Source organism: Heterocephalus glaber, unplaced genomic scaffold (genome assembly GCF_053883595.1).
Source record: "Heterocephalus glaber isolate CG9 unplaced genomic scaffold, H.glaber_assembly_v1.0 deba00000122, whole genome shotgun sequence".
Classification (NCBI taxonomy): domain Eukaryota; kingdom Metazoa; phylum Chordata; class Mammalia; order Rodentia; family Bathyergidae; genus Heterocephalus; species Heterocephalus glaber.
In genome coordinates this window covers 9,768,485-9,791,098 of record NW_028258138.1, presented here as the reverse complement: position 1 = coordinate 9,791,098, position 22,614 = coordinate 9,768,485, and the positions used below count along the sequence as shown (strand labels likewise).

Sequence of the window (22,614 nt, the reverse complement as noted above, 5' to 3'; positions counted from 1 at the left end):
ATCACTGTGGTATGATTCTTTTAATTCTTTGGGGAAGATACCCAGCAGGGGAATAGCTGGGTCAAATGAGACTTCCAACCCTAGTTCTTTGAGGTATCTCCATACGGATTTCCACAGTGGTTGCACCAGCCTGCACTCCCACCAACAATGGAGAAGGGTTCCTTTCTCCCCACACCCCCGCCAGCATTTGTTATTGTATGAAACCATATCTTAAAATAAAAAAGGGGTAGAGATATAATTCAGTGCAAAGGACCCAGATTCAATCTCCAGTACCACAAAAAACAGTTCAGGACCTTTTAACTGTAGTTGTTTTTTTCTTTTAACCATAAATTAATCTTTTTGAACTCATAAGAATTTTATGCTATTGTAGATGAAATTTTAAATAGAAAAAAATGCAAATCTTATTTATGACTTCTATGCTTTCTTTAAAGGGTCTGTGTCATTGGCCAATGGTAGACAAGGACGTCCTTGTCCGTGTTTGTGCACGCTGACTTTCAGGGCTCTTTTCCCTCCCTTAGGACACTTACAGTTTTATTAAATACCACTCCACTCTTATCCTTTTCATGTGGAGATGCTAATTTGAGCCAACAGTGCACTTACTCTTAACAGATATTAGCCCAGTACTGTATTCTATTTGCCTTGGAAATAACAACTCAAATATTAACCAGATTTTTCATTCATGTTACTAGAGATTGCTGTTTATTTCTTGATTCCAAATTACCAAGAAAACTAAGAATCTTTAACTCATCAAAATAAGTGTTTCAGCCCACAGCTTGGCAGTGATAAAGATAGTGAATAATGGAATTCTTTTTCCCTAGAGTTGATCTTCTCTCAGACAGAACTTTAAACGGTCAGAGTAAGGTGTCATCATTACTTTCCAGCCTCCATTCTTAGCCACCTCTCCCTGATCCCTAGCTAAGCTCCTATCGTGGGTGCCCTCCCGATTCAGGATTGCTGCCATGGAATAGCCCCCTTTCTCCCTCTCTACCCTCCTATTCTACAGTTAAACTTTTCTTATATCTTATTCCCTTTTTAGAGTCCCTCAGACTCATTTACAGTTTCTAAACCACTTGTTTAAGCATTCAGACTCTATCCTCGTAACAGTCTAGTAGGAGAAGATTGACCCTTGAAGCTGTTTTCCAGTAGCAAATGCATTTTAACACTGCCCTGCCACAGATAGTCCTTTTATCCTTTTTGTTCATAAAGGTAGGAATTTAGGGCCTAGAAGAAACTTACTCATCTGGACTTGCCAAGTGAGCAAGGGGACAAAGGTCAGGGCAGGCCTTCATCCCCAGGCTCTTTGATTCATTGATCTATTGTTGTTCCAAGTAAGAGGAGTAGGGACTGAATCTGTTAGTGACCATTGATTGCCTCCTATGGAATCTGAGGAATTCCTTCTCTAAGTGTTTTGTTGTTCTTCATACTTTGAGATGTTTAAACTTCTGATTCAAGTACTTTAAATATATTTTTTATTCAGATACTTTAAGAATGCATTTTATTTTCCATAGCCTAGTAAGGAAATTTCAGTTATTCGTGGGGCTGGTATCAAATGAGGAAATCAGATCCACAGAAGTCATGATCAAATTAGAGCTTTTTGCTTGGTGTGGTGGTGCACGCCTGTACTCTTAGCACTTGAGAGGCTGAGACAGGAGGATCACTGTGAGTTCAAAGCTAGCCTGAACTGCATAGCGAGGCTCTGTCTCCAAAACAAAACAAATTACAGCTTTTTATTTTCAATCTGACTTCTGGTCTAGATTGAGGCAGGTGGCAACCTCACACCTTAATTTAGTAAAAGAGGCTCTGGAAGAGGTGATTTGAAGAAAAATAGACTCAGGTGAGGGAGAATTGTCACGGCAGAGTAATAATTTATCATGAGAAGAACATGAGGTTTTAATGGAGGTGATGTGTGAAGAGGTGTGTGTCACTTTCAAAGCCAGTAGAGGTTGGTGCAGATTCATTACCAGAAGTACTGTGAGGTTTTGTTCAGGAGCATCACCCTGTCTTAAAACTGGTTCCAGGGCCAGGGATTTAGCTCAGTGATGCTGCACAAACTGGTTCCATTCTGCTATTTTTGCTGGGCCTTTACAGTATTACCAGCTTCTCCCCCAGCAAGTTTCTTGTAAAACAAATTCTGAGAAATGGTAGATGTGTTGTAGCTCATGGGAATATATTCTTGAGCAGTCTTTGGGGATCAATCCTGTCCAAATGTAGAGTGATTTTAGTATTCCAGGCGAACATTTTTCAGCCCTGAAATGATATCTCCTAAGTGCCCTTCGCTTCCCCTCTATGAAATGTTGCATGCTGATAAGCAGTTCATGCCTCCCCCTCATGTCATCACAGAAACTGTGTCTTGATTATTTCTAGGAACTAAGAGAAATTCATAATAAGCAGCAACTCCAGAAGCAAAAGTCCATAGAAGCTGAACGATTGAAGCAGAAAGAACAGGAGCGAAAAATCATAGAATTAGAAAAGCAAAAAGAGGAAGCCCAAAGGTGAGTCTCTTCAGTGGGTTGTGGACCAGTCTGGCAGAAGGGCCTGGCACAGATGGAAGCTGTCTTCCTCAGGATAACCAGAGTGTTTGCTCTTTGTCTGGCTTCTGCAAGTGTTTAGTGTAGCAGAAGAAGCCTTCAGTGCTTAATGTGTGTGTGGGGGCAAGCACAAACACATGTATGTATAAATCTTTGCATATATAAGTACCCTCTGAAGTTTTTGGTTAGTTCTCAGAGCTCTCCTATGTAGATAAATGGAATTATGCAAGGAAATTGGGACACTTGGTAGGCTTATTTGCATACTAATGACCAAAATAGGTTTCCAGTTCACAGCCTTTTAATAACAGTGGCGGTCAAAGTGCCTGGTTTGAAATCAAAGCCTCTGAGCTCTCCCTGCCACACAGGACTTCTCCAGTGGACCAAGATTGTTCCTTTCTGTCTCTTTCCTCTTTTTTTTTTTTGCAACTGTAAATTAAACTTGAATACAAAAGGAGAAGATTTGCTACTGATGCTGGAGATACAAACACACTTGTGTCTGGTTTTGTTTGGATATTTATGTTATGTTATTTGTCCTGGCAGCGTTCTATAGTAAATTGCAGAAATTTTGTTCCCTTTTGGAATGTCTCGTTTTGTTACTGGATATTTGCTTTTTTTTTTTTTTTGATATTTGCTTTTTAAACTTCAGTTAATTTTAGACTTTAAGAAACAAAGATGACCAAATGCCTTAGTGATATGCTATAAATGATTAAAAATTGGTTATTGAAATCAGACTGAAGAAATGAAGATATGGATACTTGAGGCAAGTCATTGACTTTAGGGGCTGAGTTCAGTTAAATTTTTCAAAAACTATGCATGCTGTCATGGGTGTATATAATATTCTGAGTCTGGTTTGTGTTTGTTTCTTTATAGTTTTGTGTTTTAGGGATAGTGGGGAGGTGATTGGGTCTCAGCAATTTAGAGGGGTGTTTTTATTTTTCTTGGGGGTAGGACTGAGGATTAAAGTCCTGCTTGGATGTTTTGATAATAAGTCTAACTCTAAAGTTTATAAAATGCCTTCCTCAGTAACACTAATTAGATTATCATATAGAATGGTGATCCAGGGGTAGAAAATTTAAAGCACTCTTTATTTTTTTAAAGTTAAAAAAAATTTAGTGCTAAATCTTCACATTCACAGAACAGAAATAACAATTTTTTTAGCAATGGAGAATAAAAGTGTGCTATGTTTATATTACGTTCCCATGAAAGTTTGCTAATTCCAAAAGATGACTTTTGTGCATTGGTCGTGTCTCAGGACAGCGGTCCAAGGTGGAGACTGGAACTAGGCTACTTGGGATTGAACCTCAAGCATGACTAGCTGTGTGACATGCGCAAGTCATTGAAGATCTCTGCTTCAGCTTCCTCATTTGTACAGTGGGGATAATAACAGGTCCTGCCTACCTGCTGTCAGAGTTAAAGGAGTTAATGTATGGAGAGCTAGTTAGCCTCATTATATCATGTTATTGTACATTAGTTTCACTTATAATGTTTCTTTAAAAAATTTTATTAAGTCCTATGTAATGAAAGAAAAATATTCCCCATCTTTTCTTGTGAAATTTGGGTTGAGGCCATTACAATTTTCAAGACTTAGATTTAGTTGCAGTTATTTATTATTTCACCTATTTTGGAAAAAAACAAAGTAGTCAAAATCAGTAAAATAGTCTTTTGCTTTCAGCTTCAGGTTGGGGACCAGTATCTGTGCATATAAATATGGTATACCCTTCACTAGGGAGGGACTTTAATGATCTGATTGAATATGGACTTATTTGAGCAATATTTTATGTGAAGCTTTTTGGGTACACTTTATCTCCATAAAAGTTATGTTCCACTCTGTTCTGTGGCTTTTTAAAACTTTGTTAATTGTAGTTTAATAGCTGTTTCAACATTGAGAAATGTGTTAGTGAGCTTTTTATTGCTGTGACCAAATACCTGTGAAAAACAAAGGAGAAAAAGTTTATTTTGGCCCACAGTTTCAGAGGTTTCAGCGCAGGCTCAGCTAGCTCCAAGGCAAAAACATCATGGCAGAAGGGCGTGGCATAGATGAAAGCTGTCTTCCTCAAGACAACGAGAAGCAGAGGGCAAAGAGGCACAGCAAAAAGATACACCATGTAGTCAGTCACACCCCCAATGACCTACTTACTCCAGTGGGCCCCCACCTCCCAAGAGCCCATTCATCTCTGACCTCATGATTGGATCAATCCACTGAGGAGTGTGAAGCCATTATGATCCAATTGCCTTCTGAAAGCCCCACCTCTGAACACGTGAGACTTTTGGCTAACATTTTAGATCTAAACTGTAATAAGAAACATTTTTTTTTCGTACAGGGAATCAAACTCAGGACCTTGCACTTGCAAGGCAGGGGTGGCACCACTGAGCTAAATCCCCAGCCCAGAAACATTTTCTTATTCTTGTAACTACTTCACAAAATACATTGCACATTTCCTTCTGTGTTTTTCTAAATCATGTGATTTTTGTCTCGGAATTGGAGCCCTAAATGCCATTGTTTCACTGATGCAGTTGCTTTCTCTGAAGAACAATATCGATGTTTAGCAGCCCATTGACCAGATGGAGCTTCTTGGTGAAGAGACAGCAGTAGTGTTAAATTGACATTGCTTCCTTGCTGTAATCAAGCATCTTTGTTGGCAGACGAGCTCAGGAAAGGGACAAACAGTGGTTGGAGCATGTGCAGCAGGAGGATGAGCATCAGCGGCCAAGAAAACTTCATGAGGAGGACAAGCTAAAAAGGGAAGAGAGTGTCAAAAAGAAGGATGGTGAGGACAAAGGCAAACCAGAACCTCAAGAGAAGCTGAGTTGGCTTTTCCATCCACACCAAGAATCTGTTAAACCAGCTGTGCAGGCTCCTTGGTCCACCACAGGTATTAGAAGTTAAAAATGACCCAGGGGCTGGGAATGTGGCTCAGTGGTAGATCAGTTGTTTAGCATATGGGAGGCCCTGGATGATTCCATCCCCAGGACCACAAAAACAAAAAACAATTCTTGAAAATAAGTCATTTCTCTCCCCAAAGCTGCTTGAGAACATCTGTATCTAATCAGGCCCTATCTTGGGTACATTAATACATGTGAGAGTGCCATTCTGTTCAGACAGTGCAGCTCATCATTCCCCAGGATCATTAGAGGTCTGTTGAAGTGGTTCCCACTCCACTGGCATTTGCAAGTCCTCCACAGACTTAACCAAAGTGGTATGAAGTTCGGTTATAAAACCCCGTTCAGACAGCTGTACTGCAAGTGGTGGTCTTACCCTGTCTTGTAGAAAGAATTTATTTTCCCCAGTTCTGAGCTGTTTTTGTTCCAGAGAGGTATTATAAGCACCTTTCCTTGTTGCCTGCAACAAGGTGATATTCATTATCTTTTATTTGACCTTTTGAAAAATGTGAAAAAGCATAATTTGCTTTTTTTCTTTTTGGAAACAGATCAGACTGGCCTTAAACTCACAATCCTCCTGCCTCAGCCTCCTAAGTGCTGGGATTACTGGCATGTGTCACCACAGCTGGCCATAATTTGCCTCTTTAAGAAAAGATAAATGAAAGACTGATCTAATTCTGATGGCTGGAAAATTATCCCTTGGATAATATCAGATACAAGCTAAAATGTATTTTCAAAATCCTTGTGTGGTTGTATAACATTATACAGCTTTGCAGATAATACTCAGTTAAAAAAAGTGATTGATTTTTCTTTGTTTGGTAAGTTATATGTATACATGCATTTATTTAATCATTTGGTCATCAGTGTGTCTTTTTATCATTATGGTATACAAAAAGGAACACACTTCGAAGCCATCACACACTTGTTTCCTGTCTGCACAGTGGGTTCGGATGGGTACAGAGTGCAGGTAGAGTCGGATCAGGGCAAACCCTGCTCATGATGCATGTGGCCTAGGGAAAGGACTGAGAAACCATGTCCTAGGAAGAGCAAATCCAGTTATTTATTTATTTATTTATGATAGTTTTTTAGGGTCTGAAAAGAATTTCACCATTATTTAACCATAAACATTTAGTTGAAGTTCCTTGTGCTTCCCCTTAGTATAAAGTGAAGATTTATTTTTCTCCTTCATTCAGTGGGAAATTTTACATATCATATAGCTCAAGACCATGTAGAGATAATAATTCTCATTGCTTTTCAGATAAAATAGATTTGTGTCAAAATACAACTCCTGGGTGAAAAAGTTCAGAGGACTGTGATTAGTTATTCTTAACAAGAATACAATCTTCTGCTTATATGCATTTTTAAAATTTCTTATTTAAAATTGAAACTATTTTCACATAGAGTCCATCCTCGGGCTCATTTTTCTCCATAGGAATAATAGAAGACTTCACTGGGGGTTATTAGTATAGCTGTTCTTGGTGAAATCAGCACTTTTATATGGTCACGTTAAGTGCCTAAAACTTCAGCGTTTCCACATCTGTTGTTGTGGAAAGCTGTGTTTCTCTGCCCCTCCCCAGTGAGAGTTCTCCCTGGCTGATTCAAAGTTGGGGTCATACCCTAACAACACCCTGGGTGGGGAGGAGGTGCGGGTTGATGCTTTACAGATGTGGGCCCTGGAGCCCAGGCCAAGAGGCGGAGCAAAAGAAGAGGCCTCTGGGCCGCCTTGCTGCACCCAGCAGTGGAAGGACTTGTTTGGAGAGTCCTCTGATGAACTCTGGTGGAGTTGAGTTGCTGATTTTAGATCCCACTCTTTGTTGACCCTCGGCATGTTTCAGAAATTCCTTGAATGGATGGAAATAGTTCAGATGTTGATCTAAGGCAGGCAATAGAGAAGATGTCAGGTGTTTGGCTTGCTGTTTAGCTTATTTGTTTGGTGTCTCCTGTAATGTTTTGTTTTCTCCTCCCCCACCCTTTTTTGTAAATAGAAAAAGGCCCTCTTACAATTTCTGCACAGGAGAATGTAAAAGTGGTGTATTACCGAGCTCTGTACCCCTTTGAATCCAGAAGCCACGATGAAATCACCATCCAGCCTGGAGATATAGTCATGGTAAGAAAGACTCCAAGTGAGAATTTATATTGATAATTAATTAACAGCTGTCCTTTCTGCTAAAGAGTTGTGAATTTGTCGATGAGTGTGAAATCCGTAATCCAACATTTAGGTTTTTGATGTATAATATCAATTTTCCTTTTTTATTGGAACAAAAAGTAGTATTTAAGAAATACATACTAACATCACTTAAAATACAGTTGTTAAAGACTTTGTGTCTTTATCATAGCCTTAGCTTGTGTGAGTGTGTGTGTGTGTGTGTGTGTGTGTGTGTGGTACTGGGGATTTAATCCAGGGCCTCACAAATGCAAAGCAAGTGTGGTACTGCTGAGTTAACATCTCTAGTCTTTTATAGTTTTTTATTTGGTGACCCATCCTTGCTAAGTTTGTCCAGGCTGGCCTGAAACTTGATATCCTCCTGTGTCAGCCTCCCAAGGAGTTGGGATTACAGGTGTGTGCCACTGTGCATGGCTGCCCTAGCATATTTTCAAATTTATAAATGTCTAGTAGTTTGAATTTAGATGACTGTGTACTATGAGTAATCTTTAAGAAATAGTTTTAAAGTACTCTTATCACTCATAATTGCCAATGATAACTTTTTAATCTGTAGGTCAAAGCATCTTTTTTTTCCCTTTCATTGTATGAACTTCAAATTAGATAATAAGTAATGAATTAAATTCAGTGAATCTACTACTCTGCAAATGAACAGATAAAGACATTTAGAATTTTGCCTTGTTTATGTTCTTTAAAATAATAAAGTACAGTCTTATGGTTTGACTAAAATTATAGAACCAATTTGAGAAAGAAAAACAGTGTGGTAAATAATTGCTAAGTTATTTTCTAAAAGAAAACAGTTTCTTGATTTAGTAATTCACTTAAGAATAAGTCTTAGAGGTGCTCAAACTACATTACTCTTAGAATTTGTCTTTCTTTTTGTGTAAAAATGGGAAAAATTAAGAATTTTTAAAGAACTATGAAAGTTAAAAACACGTTTTTCATGCTAGGCTATGAAAATGTTACCGGGTAATCTGTTTTAATAAGAAATTATTGCTCTTTTGGGGGAATATATTTGGGATTGGACCTGTAATTCTATTCCTATTACAGTGGTACTGAATCCTTTTCCTGGAATCGGCCAGTTGACCCTAGCTTGATTAGATGAGTATAGTTTAGATATGCTATAAGAATAAAACATTTCATTAAACATATATTTTGCCTTGCTTTCAAACCTTTGCTTTCCTGGTGGAGGTTAAAGGGGAATGGGTAAGTCTGCCTCACTGTCAGGAAGTCTGCTTTTCGTTCACTGTTCTGTTCTTTTCACTCACTTGAATTCTGTGCAAGTATGCCTCTCTCTGGGTGTTGTCGTGACAGTACGAATATGTTTGAAGTTTGTGTAGTAGGCTGTGCCTAAAAGGAAAAGAGTAAATCTTTGGAGTTTGTGTGCTGGTTTCTAGGTCCCATTTGACGACAAATTTAAAGGCTCTGTATTTGGCAAGTCTCCATTTTGTCCAGGAAGGTTCAATTTAAAAGATAACATTCTTAATCTGTTTTTTGAGAAGGAGAATATTGGAATAATTTCCTGGCTAAGAAAGCTTTTCTGAGCTATGACAACCAGAAGTCATTAAAGGCAAAAGTAGACAAATTGTATACTGTACAAACATTAAAATTTCCGCTTCTCTCTATATATGAGACCAAGGGTTACTGTTCATATTAAAGACTCCAAACATCTGTTATGAAAGACACCACAAGGTTTAGATAGGTCAGCAGAGGGAAAGAGGTGACATTCATGGACAAAAAAGCGGGTGATTAAAAAACACATGAAACTATGCCTAACTTCATAGGTGATTGAGAAAATGAAAGTTAAAAAATAAGATAGCACTGTTTCTCTAACAAATGAGCAAATTTAAAAGTTTGATAAAGTCTGGCTTTGTCAAGAGCGTAGGAAAGTGGATATAATATATATTATCAGCGTGGGTTTATAAATTGCTTAAGCAGTGTGGCAATACCTGTTCAGATACAAAATTCTCATTCCTCTTGATGCAGAGGTTAGTTTTTCTCCTTCCTCTAGGCCCTTTTGAGGCACATGGACATATGAGGCATATGTATACATGGATGTTCACTGTAGCATCATTAGTGAAGGCATAAGAACAACTTGATGTTCATTAGTAGAGGGATAGCTGAAATAAATTATGATGCAGCTATGCAGTATATAGAGGATATTTTAAAAAGTGTATAGACATACAAATAGTTTCTTCATTTAAAAATAGAAGCAGTATGTACAGTATAATTGCATTCTGGTTAAAAATAAAACATTATATGTAGGAGTGTGTGCATAATTAACAGTCTTGAAATATATTCATCAAACTGTTAACAGAATTTACCATTGGAAAGTAAAGAAGGAGATTTGATGTTTAATCTTATATATTTCTGTATTATTTCCATTGTTATAAATGCACCATATTTATAATTTTAATCATGCACTAAAGATAAATCCAACTTCAAGGACAAGCAAAACAGAGAATATCTACCCAACACTAGAATGGTACTTATTTTGTCTCCAACATCCCAAATATGTAGTGAAATGTGGAATATACTACTGAGCATAATTTAGAATAAATTAGTGGCTTGCTGAAGGGACAGCAGTGACTTCATTTTGTGCTACACAGTGCAGTGTGATATTCCAAATTTTATTCACCTGTATTGTTTTTGTGAGGATACCAACCAGTGCAGAAAAGACAGAAGCTGACATCTGATAGCAGGTTGGCATTTTCTTTTTTTTTTTCTCCTCTCATGGAGTTTGTAGTTAAGAAACATGAGCATGAAAAGTATGTAGTAGAAAATTACTGTCAATCTTTTCTGGGTTGAATAATGCAGGGGTTACTTTTACTTTTGTGGGCATAGTAATCATTAGATTCTCAGATTTCTCAATCTTCTTTGAAAAACAAACTATACATATTAGATTTCAGAAGCCAAATATGTTTCCTTTTTTAATGTAAGCAGTCTTAGGAGGTACTTTAAAATTATTTTATTTTAGAAAACCTTGATGATCGGCCCAGTTTTCTCCACAAGTATATTTTTTTCATGGTTAACAAAACTTTAATGTGATATCTTGTATACAGTCCTGTTCTAAATGTTATTGGTAATATAAAATCAGGAAAAACACATGAGAAAAAAACCATAATGGAATTCTCGATAAATACTCATTAACTCTCTGAGCATTTTAAAAGAGGAGTGGAATCTTTAAGCTGCTGTGCTCAGGGAAGACTTCTTCATGGAGGATTCTTAGATGACTTTGACCTCAATGACTGAGACTTAAATGCCTTGAAAATAAATGACCTCCCTTCTGATCTGGAGGTCCCAATATCTGAAGGGTGCATAAATCACATTTGACCTCTAACATATACATATTGGAAATAAACAAGAAATGAGAAGACCTGCTGACTGCTATTTTGGTGAGCTTTATCTTAAGAACATGGACTGGTCATCTGAATGCAAGAACTGAGTGCGTCAGAATTTCTTAGGGAACTGCAAGAACATAACTCCCCAGGGCTCAGTCTCAGAGATTCTGGGAACTTATAATCCATATACAATATCCCAAATTCTCTCCAGATTTTGTTAGGGAGTCAGTTTCAGGAACCACTGATTTAACCTCATCTCATTTTCCTGCCAGGACTACTTGTATATCATTTTTGGAAAATATCCCTTAAGAATATCCAAAGAAGAAAGGACTTTTAGTCATTATCAGCCATCAATCAGGAGGTTCACCTAGAAAGTATTTATCTTCTTAGAATAACTCGTATAGCAATTTGAACTTTTCTTTTTTCTCTAGATGAAGATTACTTCTTTAACCCTGCCTTTTCCATCTATCTTCCTTAGATTTCCATAAATTTAGCATCTCAACTCAACTTGTTTATTAATAGTTGGCCAATTGCTGCTATTTTAAGGGAGCAGTATACACACACATACAGTTACAGGTGTGGGTTGGATCTGGCCACCTGCCTGTGTTGCAGTAGAGTTTTATTGGAACATAGCCAGGCTCATACATTCATACGTTTATAGCTGCTTTTGTGCTACAACAGCAGGCTTGAGTAGTTGGACCAGAGGAAAATTTTTCTGGCCTCTGGGTTAGAGCTTCAGAAGAGTTTGGATAGTCTCTTCTAGGAGTTTGGGGGGAACTTTATATTTAAAAACTGACAAATCCATGAAATGTGCTGTTTATCTGTATTCCTCAACACAGCCCCAGCAGCCACTACCAACTGGTCTGATTCCGTACACATCCCTATTTGTCATGGTCTGTGAAGGAAATGGGGATTTGTTTCTCTCCTGTCTCAAGTAATTTTCTGTTACTATAACAGATACCTGAGATAATTGACTTATAAAAAGAAAAGGGTTTTTTTGGTTCGCAGTTCCAGAGGTTTCAATCCCATGATTGGTTGGCTGTGTTGTTTTGGATAAGGAAACACATTGTGGCAGGGACACATCCACGGCAGAGCAGAACCACTCACCTTATGGGCAGAACTGAGAGGGGGGAAGAGACCAGAGTCCCACAGTCCCTTCCAGGACAAGCCCCCAGTGACAGACCTTACCAAGGCTCCACCTCCTCCCAGCAGCCCTACCCTGGTGAGCAAGCCTTTACCACATGGACCTTTAGGGACATTCAAGACCCAAGCTATAATCCTGGGCATGGTTGTACACACCTGTAATCCCAGCACTTGAGAGGCCGAGGTAGGAGGATCATGAGTTTGAGGCTAGCCTAGCCTATATAGCAAGACCACATCCAAAATCAAAAAGTACTACCTACTGCAAATGGTAGCCATTGAGTATATAATCATTAGAAAGGAGGCATAATATTATCAAGCTTTAGCCAAATGGACTTGTGTCTGCAATTTCCTGCTATGTACTGATAATTGTTGCTTCAGTACCCTACGTACACATGTACAGTTACTAACATTTTGTATACTAGTTCTTCAACATAGTCCTAGCAATGATTATGTTTCACTTTGATGATACTCTCCTAGAATTAACCCTAAGAACTTTTTTGGCTGTTGCAGTAGGTCAGATTAAATGAAGTCATATTAAGACCAAAATTGTTAATAAAATCCCTCACAGCCACCAGTGGATGAGTGTCCTTTATATAAAAGTCCACTTTATAGCCTGCCATGTTACAAAGAAGTTTGTGTGCTTAACTGATTGGTCTATCATAATCAAGTAGTTGACTGAATTTAGATGTTAAGAGGGATTTTGAAAATCTCTGAACCTTGAAGTGTAATGATTAAGTAGAGCCCTATAAGAATAAATTTAACTAATTGAGACTATTGTTTGTGCTGTGGTTGAGGCCAGTGAATTGCCTTGGTTAAAAGTGAAATCCATACTGATTTTATTATTACCATTAGTGAGGGGAGAAGCTCTTGTTTGCAGAGCTAAGAGGCTGAAATGGCCCCTTCCCCGTAGGTACAGCACGCTTCCTGCCCTATTTGGGCACAGACTGGGCAGGATTCTTCAACCAAGATGGGACATTTTCTCTGGGCCTCAAATCCAATCCCAGATCTCCACCCCAAGCCCTGTTGATCAGACGAGACTCTGTGTCTGAGAGGAATAACAACAGGTCATAAGATAACTAAGTAAAGCAGCCAGTACTCGGAAGAGGTCCAAATTAGACAGCCCAGGGCTAGGGATTTAGCTCAGTGGTTCCAGCGCCTGCCTTGCAAGCGTAAGGTCCCAAGTTTGATCCCCGGTACCAAAAAAAACCCCAAACAAATTAGCCTTGTGGAAGTTCTGAGCCCTTCTGATTACCGTGGCAGGAAGGTAAACCCAGATTTGCCATCATCCCAGATAGGCTTCCAGGGCACAGAACTTGTGCAGAAAACCAAACATTGTTTAGAGTGAATTGGGTGTACACCAACCAGACGTTTAGAACAGGACAGATGCACAGATAGGAGCGCCACAGTACAAAGTCAGAGCTGGACAGTAGGAGAGATCGCTTTAGAAAATCTATCCTGAAGCATTTCTCGTATATCAGGCAGTGTTGTAGGTCTTTATCAGTCCTCATAGCCACCATAATAAGGCAGATTTTTGTCATTCCTGGTTTATAGGTGAATAAACTGAGACACCCAGAGATTGAACTTGCCCAATGTCATCTAGTTAGTAAACTGTAGAGCCAATTGTGTACATTGAGGCATTCTCATTGCAGAGCCCTGTTTTTGATCATCACACTTTGTGGTCTGGTCTTGAGGCTGGTTGATGCAAACGCCTCCTTGCCCCTGCCTGGCCTCACAACTGGTCCAGAATGGAGGGGTAGAGCTTGGCTCTTACACCTTCTGAGAAGTGGGGGAGGCTCTTGCAGCTTAGAAGCAGCTGTTTCCAGTGCCCAGCAGCTGCAGTTTCAGTCTGTCACAAAACCAGCAGTAAATACAACCAGGAAAGATAGGCAGCTAGCCATTGAATTTTACATAAAAGACACGTGCAGGATGGAAAAATGTTGTCTTAAATCCTCATCTAGAGAAACAGTTGTGGCTGCCCAGAAAAAGGAAAGTAAGAACAAAACAACAAGGAGAGTGATTGAATCATGGCTGGTATGTTCACATTCATATAAGTATTAGCGAGAAAGACAGTTCTGTGAAGCAAAAAATAGAACCTTTGGAAATATTATACTTGATCTGAGGAGATTCCTTCTTGGTTGTTTGGAGAATTCTCAGCTTTAAAAATTGCTTTTATTCATGATAGCAAAATTTCCCTAGGGTGGTATAGCAGGCAGGTATTCCCCACTTGCTAATATTTTGTAAATAACAGGTAGAATGAAGTAGTAAGTCTTGTATTCTGTGTACTCTCTTCATCCCTACCCTTTATTCAAACAAAGAAATAATGCACCCTATTAGTCACTGTACACTGAATACAGATGGATGTTTGGTTTGTGGAATACTGTCGCTTTATCTTGTTTTGAATACCTGAATGGATTAGAGAACTGGTAATTTTAGTAAATTTCCCAAAAATTGTTGTTTAGACCCTACTCACTCATTTCTGTGATTTCTAAAAAGCAACATTAATATCCAATGAAGTGTTTAGTGTTCTACCTCCTTAGACAGTGTATAAAGGGGTAAAATAAGATGAGGGCTTTGATAGACCCTTATTTAGCTTATAGTCCTGAAAATAATATTCTACTAGTAAATGTAATCATCCCCCTTTTGCTTATAAAATAGCGTGGGGAGGTAACTTGTAAAGACAAATAGGATTATTTGAGCCACTTTGAGCCTTTTGAGTGAGAATTTTAAAAAATGCAAACGTTGAGTTCCCTTCATGTAATCTATAGCTTCAGAGTTTTAAACAAGAGAATTCTACATTCTCATGTGCACGTTTGTGGGTATTAAATTAAATTTGCATAAATGAAAACTATGGGGTCTTAAAATTAACTAATAAAATTATGGTTGTAAGTAACCACTCCATTTTCTCTTCATGTATCTGCAGAGCTTTAAAATGGCTAAACACAACCGTCCGCTTTGCTTCCCGTGGAAACCAGCCACAGTTGTATTTTTTACCCTTCTTGACCCTGTGCTGAATGAAATCAGTTACTGGAGGTTTTAGAGCACTGCATTTTTATTGATTGCTCTCTTTGCCTTCACCTTTAAATAATGAACCCTAGTCAAATTACTTTAAATAATTATGTGACTTCCTGAGGGATGAAGCCTGTCAGATTAGTCCCCAATTCAAAATAACTCGTTTAAACTATGTGCCTGAGGACTTCTGGTACTTTAACTGCCAATATTAGAAAAAAGGAGGAGGAAAAGTTTAAAAATAAAGTACAAAGAGTAAGAATTTGAATTATCGCACTTCCTAGAATTAATGTTTAAAGGCCGTTTTTCCAGACACGTAGACTAGGATGAAGAAATTTCTATGCTGTGTGTCAGCTGGGATCAGACACTTAGGGCTTTGTCATGGTGGGGTATCAGGTGTATTCGGGGGTTGATTTAGTTCCACTTTTAGCTAAAACATTGTGACTTTCCTGCAGGTGGATGAAAGTCAAACTGGAGAACCAGGGTGGCTTGGAGGAGAATTAAAAGGAAAGACAGGATGGTTTCCTGCAAACTATGCAGAGAAGATTCCAGAAAATGAGATTCCTCCTCCAGCCAAACCAGTGACTGATTCTGCATCCACCCCTGCCCCCAAACTGGCTTTGCGTGAGACCCCTGCTCCCTTGGCAGTGACCGCTTCTGAGCCCTCCACAACCTCTAACAACTGGGCCGACTTCAGTTCCACGTATGTGTAGACATGCTACTCCTGATCGTTCTTAAAATCCCAGTTTAGTAATCTTTTTCCTCCAAATGTTTTTATAGTCTTGGCTTATCACTCTTTGTAAGGGAGCTGGTTTATTTTCATGACTTCTTCCTCTGACGAAAATTGGGGATTATGATCGTCACTGAACTGGATTTAATGATATCATGGCCTAACAGTGATTTACCATGGTCTGAACTAAAGCCAGTCATCATGTTTTGTTTAATATTTTATCTGTATCTTCCATTCTTAGGGAAGAAACAGAGAAATACAACTTCCTAATAATCTGTGTTAACATCCTGTCAGTCAGCAAATACTCATTTCCTGAATACAGGCATGTAGCAGTTTTTTTACTGGGCAGAAACAGAAATTGAATTCAGTCATGTGGTTTTGAGTAAGATGAAAAGCTGTTTCCTCTAAAGTTTTGTGCTTTTATTAGTCTTGTACGAATGTACAGTGGAGTGAAAAGGTGTGTACAAAGTGCATACAAGCTATTAGTCCTGTACCTTTGATCGCCAAAAAATAACATTAAGGAAAACATGTAAGCAAAGGTTTGCAGTGATAGATGAAACCACTGTCCAGGCTTCCATGTGCAGTTGTCCAAAAATATTTCTTACTGGTATGGTAGTAAGAGTGACTGGAGTAAGTGTTTTAAATTTCTTTTCCAGTCTAATCATCTTTCAGAAGAAACACATAGAAGGCAAGGAGTCAAGATGTGTTTCTGAGGAAAGATTAGGTGGAACAAATGGAGAAAGGGGAATAGTGACTGAGGGAAGGATATAAGTTTTCATACTTGATGTCATAGAAAGGTGAAGGTGCTAAAGGAGGTCTTCCCTGTGTAATCTCTGCTTTAAAAAAAAGCCTTCCAGTGGCATGACTTCCAAGTTCAAATTCTTCCTTTTTATCTTGATTGAAAAGTTTAGACTTTTTAAACTAAAGTTTCAGTTAAAGTAAAGACTAATACTATGCTTAGGATTTATTTGGGTTTTTTTTATTGTGGTTGTTTTTTGTTTGTTTTTTGAGACAGGGTCTCACTGTGTAGTTCAGGCTGACCTTGAACTCACGATATAGTCCAGGCTGGTCTCAAACCTGTGGTAATCCTCCTGCCTCAGCCTCCTGAGTGCTGAGATTGCAGGTATGAGTCACCATACCTTGCTCCAGGATTTGTTTTTGCTGTGAATCAAATCAGTGTGACTCTTTTTCTCATTAAATATGTGGTGTGCAAGTCTCCACTATCATTATACGCTTCTTGTTTTCCAAATCAAAAATCAAGGTGTGCAGTCTAACAAAGGAATTATTTTGATTTTCTAATTTGTTTATATGTCTTATAAAGATGTAAACAGTAAGTTGCATTTAGATCTGCACTCTCATAGATGTATTGATCCACAGTTACAAAATCACAGAATTTGAACTATCTCGATAGAAGACAACTTGCTGCTCTGGAGAGGCCACTTATAGTTACCGTGGCAACTAGACATATGACCAGGTCTTACTGGAGGATGGATGGGACAGAGAAGCTCTGCCTGCCCACGTGGCATATTTTCATATGTGCCATTTGACTTTTTTTTCTCATGTAGGTATTGTTATTGTGTTATTGTGATGAGAGTCCTCACATGAGGATGTTTTTCTAGTGCTTTGAAGTTTCAGAGTTTTTTCATATCTAGTATTTCAGGTGACCTTCACAACCAACCCACAGTGGCAGAATATTGTTCTAATGAGGAAATCGAGATTCGGAGAAACTTATAATTTGCCTGAGGCTTTTTGCTGGTGTGTGAATTTTAGATTCAAACCTAAACCCAGCACCCCTTCCTATCCTCCTTGTTCGTTAACTGTAGAAGGCCACATAAACGCACTAGCTTTGGGTTACACAGACTCTGGGGTGCCATTTTCATTTTATTTATTTATTTATTTATTTATTTATTCATTCATTCATTCTTCAGTGCCGGAGATCGAACTCAGATCGTTGCCCTCCTGGGGCAGGTGGCGCCACCACTGAGCCCTGGCCCTGTTTTATTTACTTTTAAATATTTTTGCACTGTACTGTGGGTGGGAAGCTGATGTGCTAGGAAGTGCTCACTGTTTATATTGTGTGCCTTTCCTTCCAGGTGGCCCAGCAACACGAATGAAAAACCTGAAACAGACAACTGGGATGCATGGGCAGCCCAGCCTTCTCTTACCGTCCCCAGTGCTGGCCAGCTAAGGCAGAGATCAGCCTTTACTCCAGCCACAGCCACTGGCTCCTCCCCGTCTCCTGTGCTGGGCCAGGTGAGGTGTGAAGACTTAGTGAGCCGTACGGCACCAACAACTTCAGCAGATGCTTGTTGGCAGTACCCTTAGAAGTAAGCCCCCTGATGGGAAATGGGGTTGGCCAGCTAGAATGTGGCAGGAAGACAGTTCTGAGCCAGGGAAGCTCCTGCCTGGGTTGATGGAGACACTTCACTGAAGAGGTAGCATTTGAACTCTACCTTGACCAGCCGGTAAAATCTTACTTAAAAATGGAGAATGTTGGGCTGGGGATTTAGCTCAGTGGTTCTGCCGCCTGCCTTGCAAGTGCAAGGACCTGAGTTCGATCCCTGGTACCAAAAAAAAAAAAAAAAAAAATGGAGAATGCTAGCATATCATATAGGAAGTGCTATAAGAAGAGGCTTTAAGCATGTGTGTAAGGAAAATCATGAGTAAGTCTATTTGGCTAGAATCTTGGGTTTTTGTTAGAAAAGCTAGACTGACTGCAGGTTAATAAGAAACTCTGAACTAGCCTGCCAAGGAAGAAAATTTCTGAAAACTATAGTTATTCTGAATATGTCTTTTTTGCTTAATACAATAAAGATAAAAGAATGGAATTAAAGGAATGAAATTTCTACAAAAATCAAACCAAATAGCACACACTCATCTGGGAGGGACCTAGGGCTCAGGGACAGTTTCCACTCTCAAAACGCCCAGATGAAAGCCGGATACTGGGCAGATTGGTGAAGAGGTGGTGTGCAGGAAGATTAGAACAGAGGATCAGCAAGCAGTGACACCTGTTAGGAGCGTCCAGGTGTGAGTGAGGGCATCCTGGATGTGGGTGGCTACATTCACATTTACCAAGTGGGAGGAGCCAGTGGAAAGGGAAGAGAAGAAACTGTAGAGGGAGCCATGTGGGGAGTCAGGGGCCTTGGGAGCCAGCAAGAAAGGAAAGAGAAATCCCTTGCCTTAAGGCAAGTTAGGAAAGCAGGAAGAAATGGACTTGAGGTAGAGAGAGGAGTTGGGTTTAGATGTGTTACAGTGATGGTAGAAACAGAACATTCATATAGTGGTGTCTGGCAGACTGGTGGGACGTGGATCTGGAAAGTGGAAGAAAGATGGTGACCACAGGTATGTGAGAGTCACCCCCCACAGCGAACAAAGTCAGATGCGTGGAAAGGTGGATTACCTGTGCATAGGTCATCATGGTTCCATGGGTTCCAGAGATGGCCTGGAGAAGGAGGAGCAGCTACTCAGGAGGAGGTGCCAACTTCCCTTTGCATCTGCTCTGGATCAGCACTTTGCAGAGGTCCCATGCTCAGTAATGCTAACTTGGTGACAGAGGAGGGGGTGCATGACCAGGGGGCGGAGGGGGTAGATGTGGGAAACTCCGAGGAGGAAAGTGTTTTGTGTTCAAAAGAGGGATAGGGTGCTCACAGTAAAGGCTGTCGTCAGTGCAAAAGAGACCATTCTGTGCAATAAGTAGGACGTCTTATTGACTTGGGAAATAGTAAGGTAAAAGCAGATTGCAGAATAGTAAAATGGAAATGAGCAGTAAGAAAGCAGAAGGTTTGTGAAGAAAAGGAGCAGAATGGAAAGAGAGCATTGGAAAGGCACAAGCCGTGCATGTGGCCAGTGAAAGGGTTCGTAAGTCAGGATTCAGAATTTAATTGGTGCCAGGTGGACACAGCATTAAACATACAGAAAAGAAACTGTTTTCTTTTGGGTTTAGAAGGGTGAAGAGAAATTGGAGAAGTGAAGTGGAGAAGGAAGTTCCAGTCGGTACCGGCATCAGTCTCAGAGCAGAGGGAGCCCTGAGGGCCTGCGGAATTTTGAAGTTTAGAAATAAGCTAACTAGGGCTTTGGCAAAAGAGAGTAAGAATTGCCTGGCTGAATTTAACCTGAATCTTGATCATTCCGCATCGCCTCAGCTTTCTCTCAGCTCAAAGCTAGGGATAATAACAGTTGTATAACCCACTATAACTGTTACTGTTGTCGGAGCAATTCTGTTCATGAATCTTCATGAGTTTTCTTACCAGCCTTCTAAAGAAAGTACCATCTCTGTTTGTGGATTTGGGAACTGAGGTTTAGAGAGATTTAACAGTTGTTGAGCTGTCCCAGAATTAATGAGTGCCAGCCTTGGAATTCAAACCTGGGGTCCTGTTCCCATGACAAGGTTCAGGGGACAGGCACAGGAAAGGTTTTTCAGGGGAGAGATTCTGAAATAAATACCTTTGAGGGCACAGAGGAGGTGGCCCACGGTGGGGTCCAATCCGGGTGGAGAAATCAACACAAGTGGCCAAGAGGGTTAGACAGGACCGAAGGGTTTTGTATCCGTGGCTGTGAGGTCAGAGGTTCACTGCAAGGGGGAAGAATGAAAGGGAAGAATATGTGACCTGGTGTGTGTGGAGTCCAGAGAGACATGTTGTTCCCCGGGGACTGAAATGGAAGGAAACAGGGAAGGTGTAGGTTTGGGAAGGTGAAAACCCATGAAAAGCATTTGTTTCATTTATTCTGCTAATTTCTTTTGGTTCATTGAAAAGAGTTTTGTGATATTATCTGTTTGTAAGAGTCTGTTTTGTCTGTGTTTTGTACTCTTGAGTAACTACTTTTAAGATTGTGATACCCAGTGTATTAACCATTGATAGTCTCTTAATTTATCATGAAATTTTGTTTTTATTTTTTCTGTAAAATAAAAGTTATTGATGTAGACATTGAAACTATTTGAGCTGTTGTAGATTCCCCATTTACCACAATCCTATCATAATATAAAGTAAAAGTAACTTCCAAAGGCAAGCACAAATCGGTTCTGAACTCTCTTTGGGCCTTAGCTTTTGTTCCTGTCCATTTACATAGATGCTTGCAAATGAACAGTGCTCTATGTGTTAGTGGCTGCTTTAAGACGCTGTAGGATTTAAAGAGATAACAAGTGCCTCACCCTGCCTTTCCAGCCTCATCTCCTACGCACCCCTCCGTGAGTCTAGGCTACCTACAGTCCCGGATTGCACTCCTCCTCCTGGACCCGCCGCAGCGCATGCCCAGTACCACCGAAAAGCCTTTGCCTGTGCTGTGTCTTCCGCCTGGAATTCCCTTCCTGCGCAGCCCCACCTACCAAACCCCTTATCCTTCAAGGCTCAGCTCAGATGCCTCCTGCTCTGTGAAATTGTCCCTCATACCCTCAAGCAGAATCCATCCTGTTTTCTCTGTTCCTACAAGGAGGAGTTGGAACTTCTTTATAGCATATTTCATTCTACCAGATGGTATACTTAGTTGGTTTTATCTCTTTCTTCCCCATTAACTTTGAGTTCCTGGCTAATCTTATCATAGTGTCTATTTTTTATAGTATGTTATGGTCAATAAAATGCTTTATGCTAAATTATTGAGGAGAGGCAGAGATGGTGTTTTATTCATCTTTGTAATCCCACAGTGCCTTACATATAGATGGACAATAAGTGGTAATAACAAAGAATTTAGGCTAATCCAACCCTGTTTCTCCCAAGGTGCTGGAAATTGACCCACTAAACGACATCCCAGCCCTAACCCCTGTTTCACTAAAAGGAACTAAAACAAGCACAATTCAACACCCAGACTAAAATATCAACTGATTATCATCTCATGCAGTGTAGTACTATTTTTGCTTCACCATTAATCCTCCACTAGAAATCCAAATCAAGTTGGAAATGGGCAGGTGCCCCGGGCAAGTTGAGAGTTAAAATAGAACCAAAATATTAAAAGTACACAGCCAAGTGCAACAGAAGTATGCTGCTTAAAGTGGGGAAATCTCAATGGTGCTGAGATGGCTCTGTGAATGGGCTGGCAGTTTTCGCCTCCATTTTTGGAAATACACAATTATTGAGAAACAGTGAGGCAGGTTTGTGTGCTTGTATGTGCTTATTGAAGAAAAAGTACCAGTATTCACATCCGCCTTAATTGATAACAAACACAATTTAATGAGAGGTCCTTTATGTTATTCCACACAAGGGTGAAAAGGTGGAGGGGCTACAAGCGCAAGCCCTGTATCCTTGGAGAGCCAAAAAAGACAACCATTTAAACTTTAATAAAAACGATGTCATCACCGTCCTGGAACAGCAAGATATGTGGTGGTTTGGAGAAGTTCAAGGTCAGAAGGGTTGGTTCCCCAAGTCTTACGTGAAACTCATTTCAGGGCCCATAAGGAAATCTACAAGGTATTTTTGTGTTTGTCTGCCTCTATTTCATGAAATCAATATTGGGCATTAAATTATTGTTTGTACTAGTAAGAGTCATAGAGAAGAATTGCAGGATTATTTTGTCTTCTGATTTAAAAGAAGTTAGAGTACATGAAGTACAAAAAGGGAGCCTTTTATAGATAAGTCATCTTTCTTCCCTCAGGGAACCTATACATCCTGTTTTTGATTGAACTGTGCAAGAAAGAATTCTGAGCTGAGACCTAGAACATTCGTGCATTGTTTAGAATTACTCTCATGATACTTAATGTGCAGTACTGTACCAGGCATATGTGAATGCTTAGAAAACCAAAGAGTTTGGGGAAATAATTGGAAAAATGAATTATCTTTTTTGTTTAGGGTCTGCTTATAGCATGGCACCTGCAAAGTTGTTTAATTATCCCAACCA

General features: G+C 39.6%; 1 protein-coding gene across 10 annotated transcripts in view; it reads left to right on the top strand.

Annotated features, from left to right (window-relative positions):
• Positions 1 to 22,614, top strand: part of Itsn1 (intersectin 1) — a 207,855-nt gene that overhangs the window by 120,343 nt on the left and 64,898 nt on the right. For 7 of the 10 annotated variants that reach the window (XM_087208245.1, XM_087208242.1, XM_087208253.1 and 4 more), the window contains 7 exons: positions 2,365 to 2,492; positions 5,172 to 5,401; positions 7,394 to 7,515; positions 8,761 to 8,775; positions 15,515 to 15,762; positions 17,883 to 18,042; positions 21,982 to 22,187. In XM_087208245.1, coding sequence (XP_087064371.1) covers positions 2,365 to 2,492; positions 5,172 to 5,401; positions 7,394 to 7,515; positions 8,761 to 8,775; positions 15,515 to 15,762; positions 17,883 to 18,042; positions 21,982 to 22,187 — 1,109 coding nt within the window. The remainder of the gene's footprint in view (positions 1 to 2,364; positions 2,493 to 5,171; positions 5,402 to 7,393; positions 7,516 to 8,760; positions 8,776 to 15,514; positions 15,763 to 17,882; positions 18,043 to 21,981; positions 22,188 to 22,614) is intronic. The other 3 variants (XM_087208250.1, XM_087208231.1, XM_087208226.1) reach the window with 1 other exon arrangement.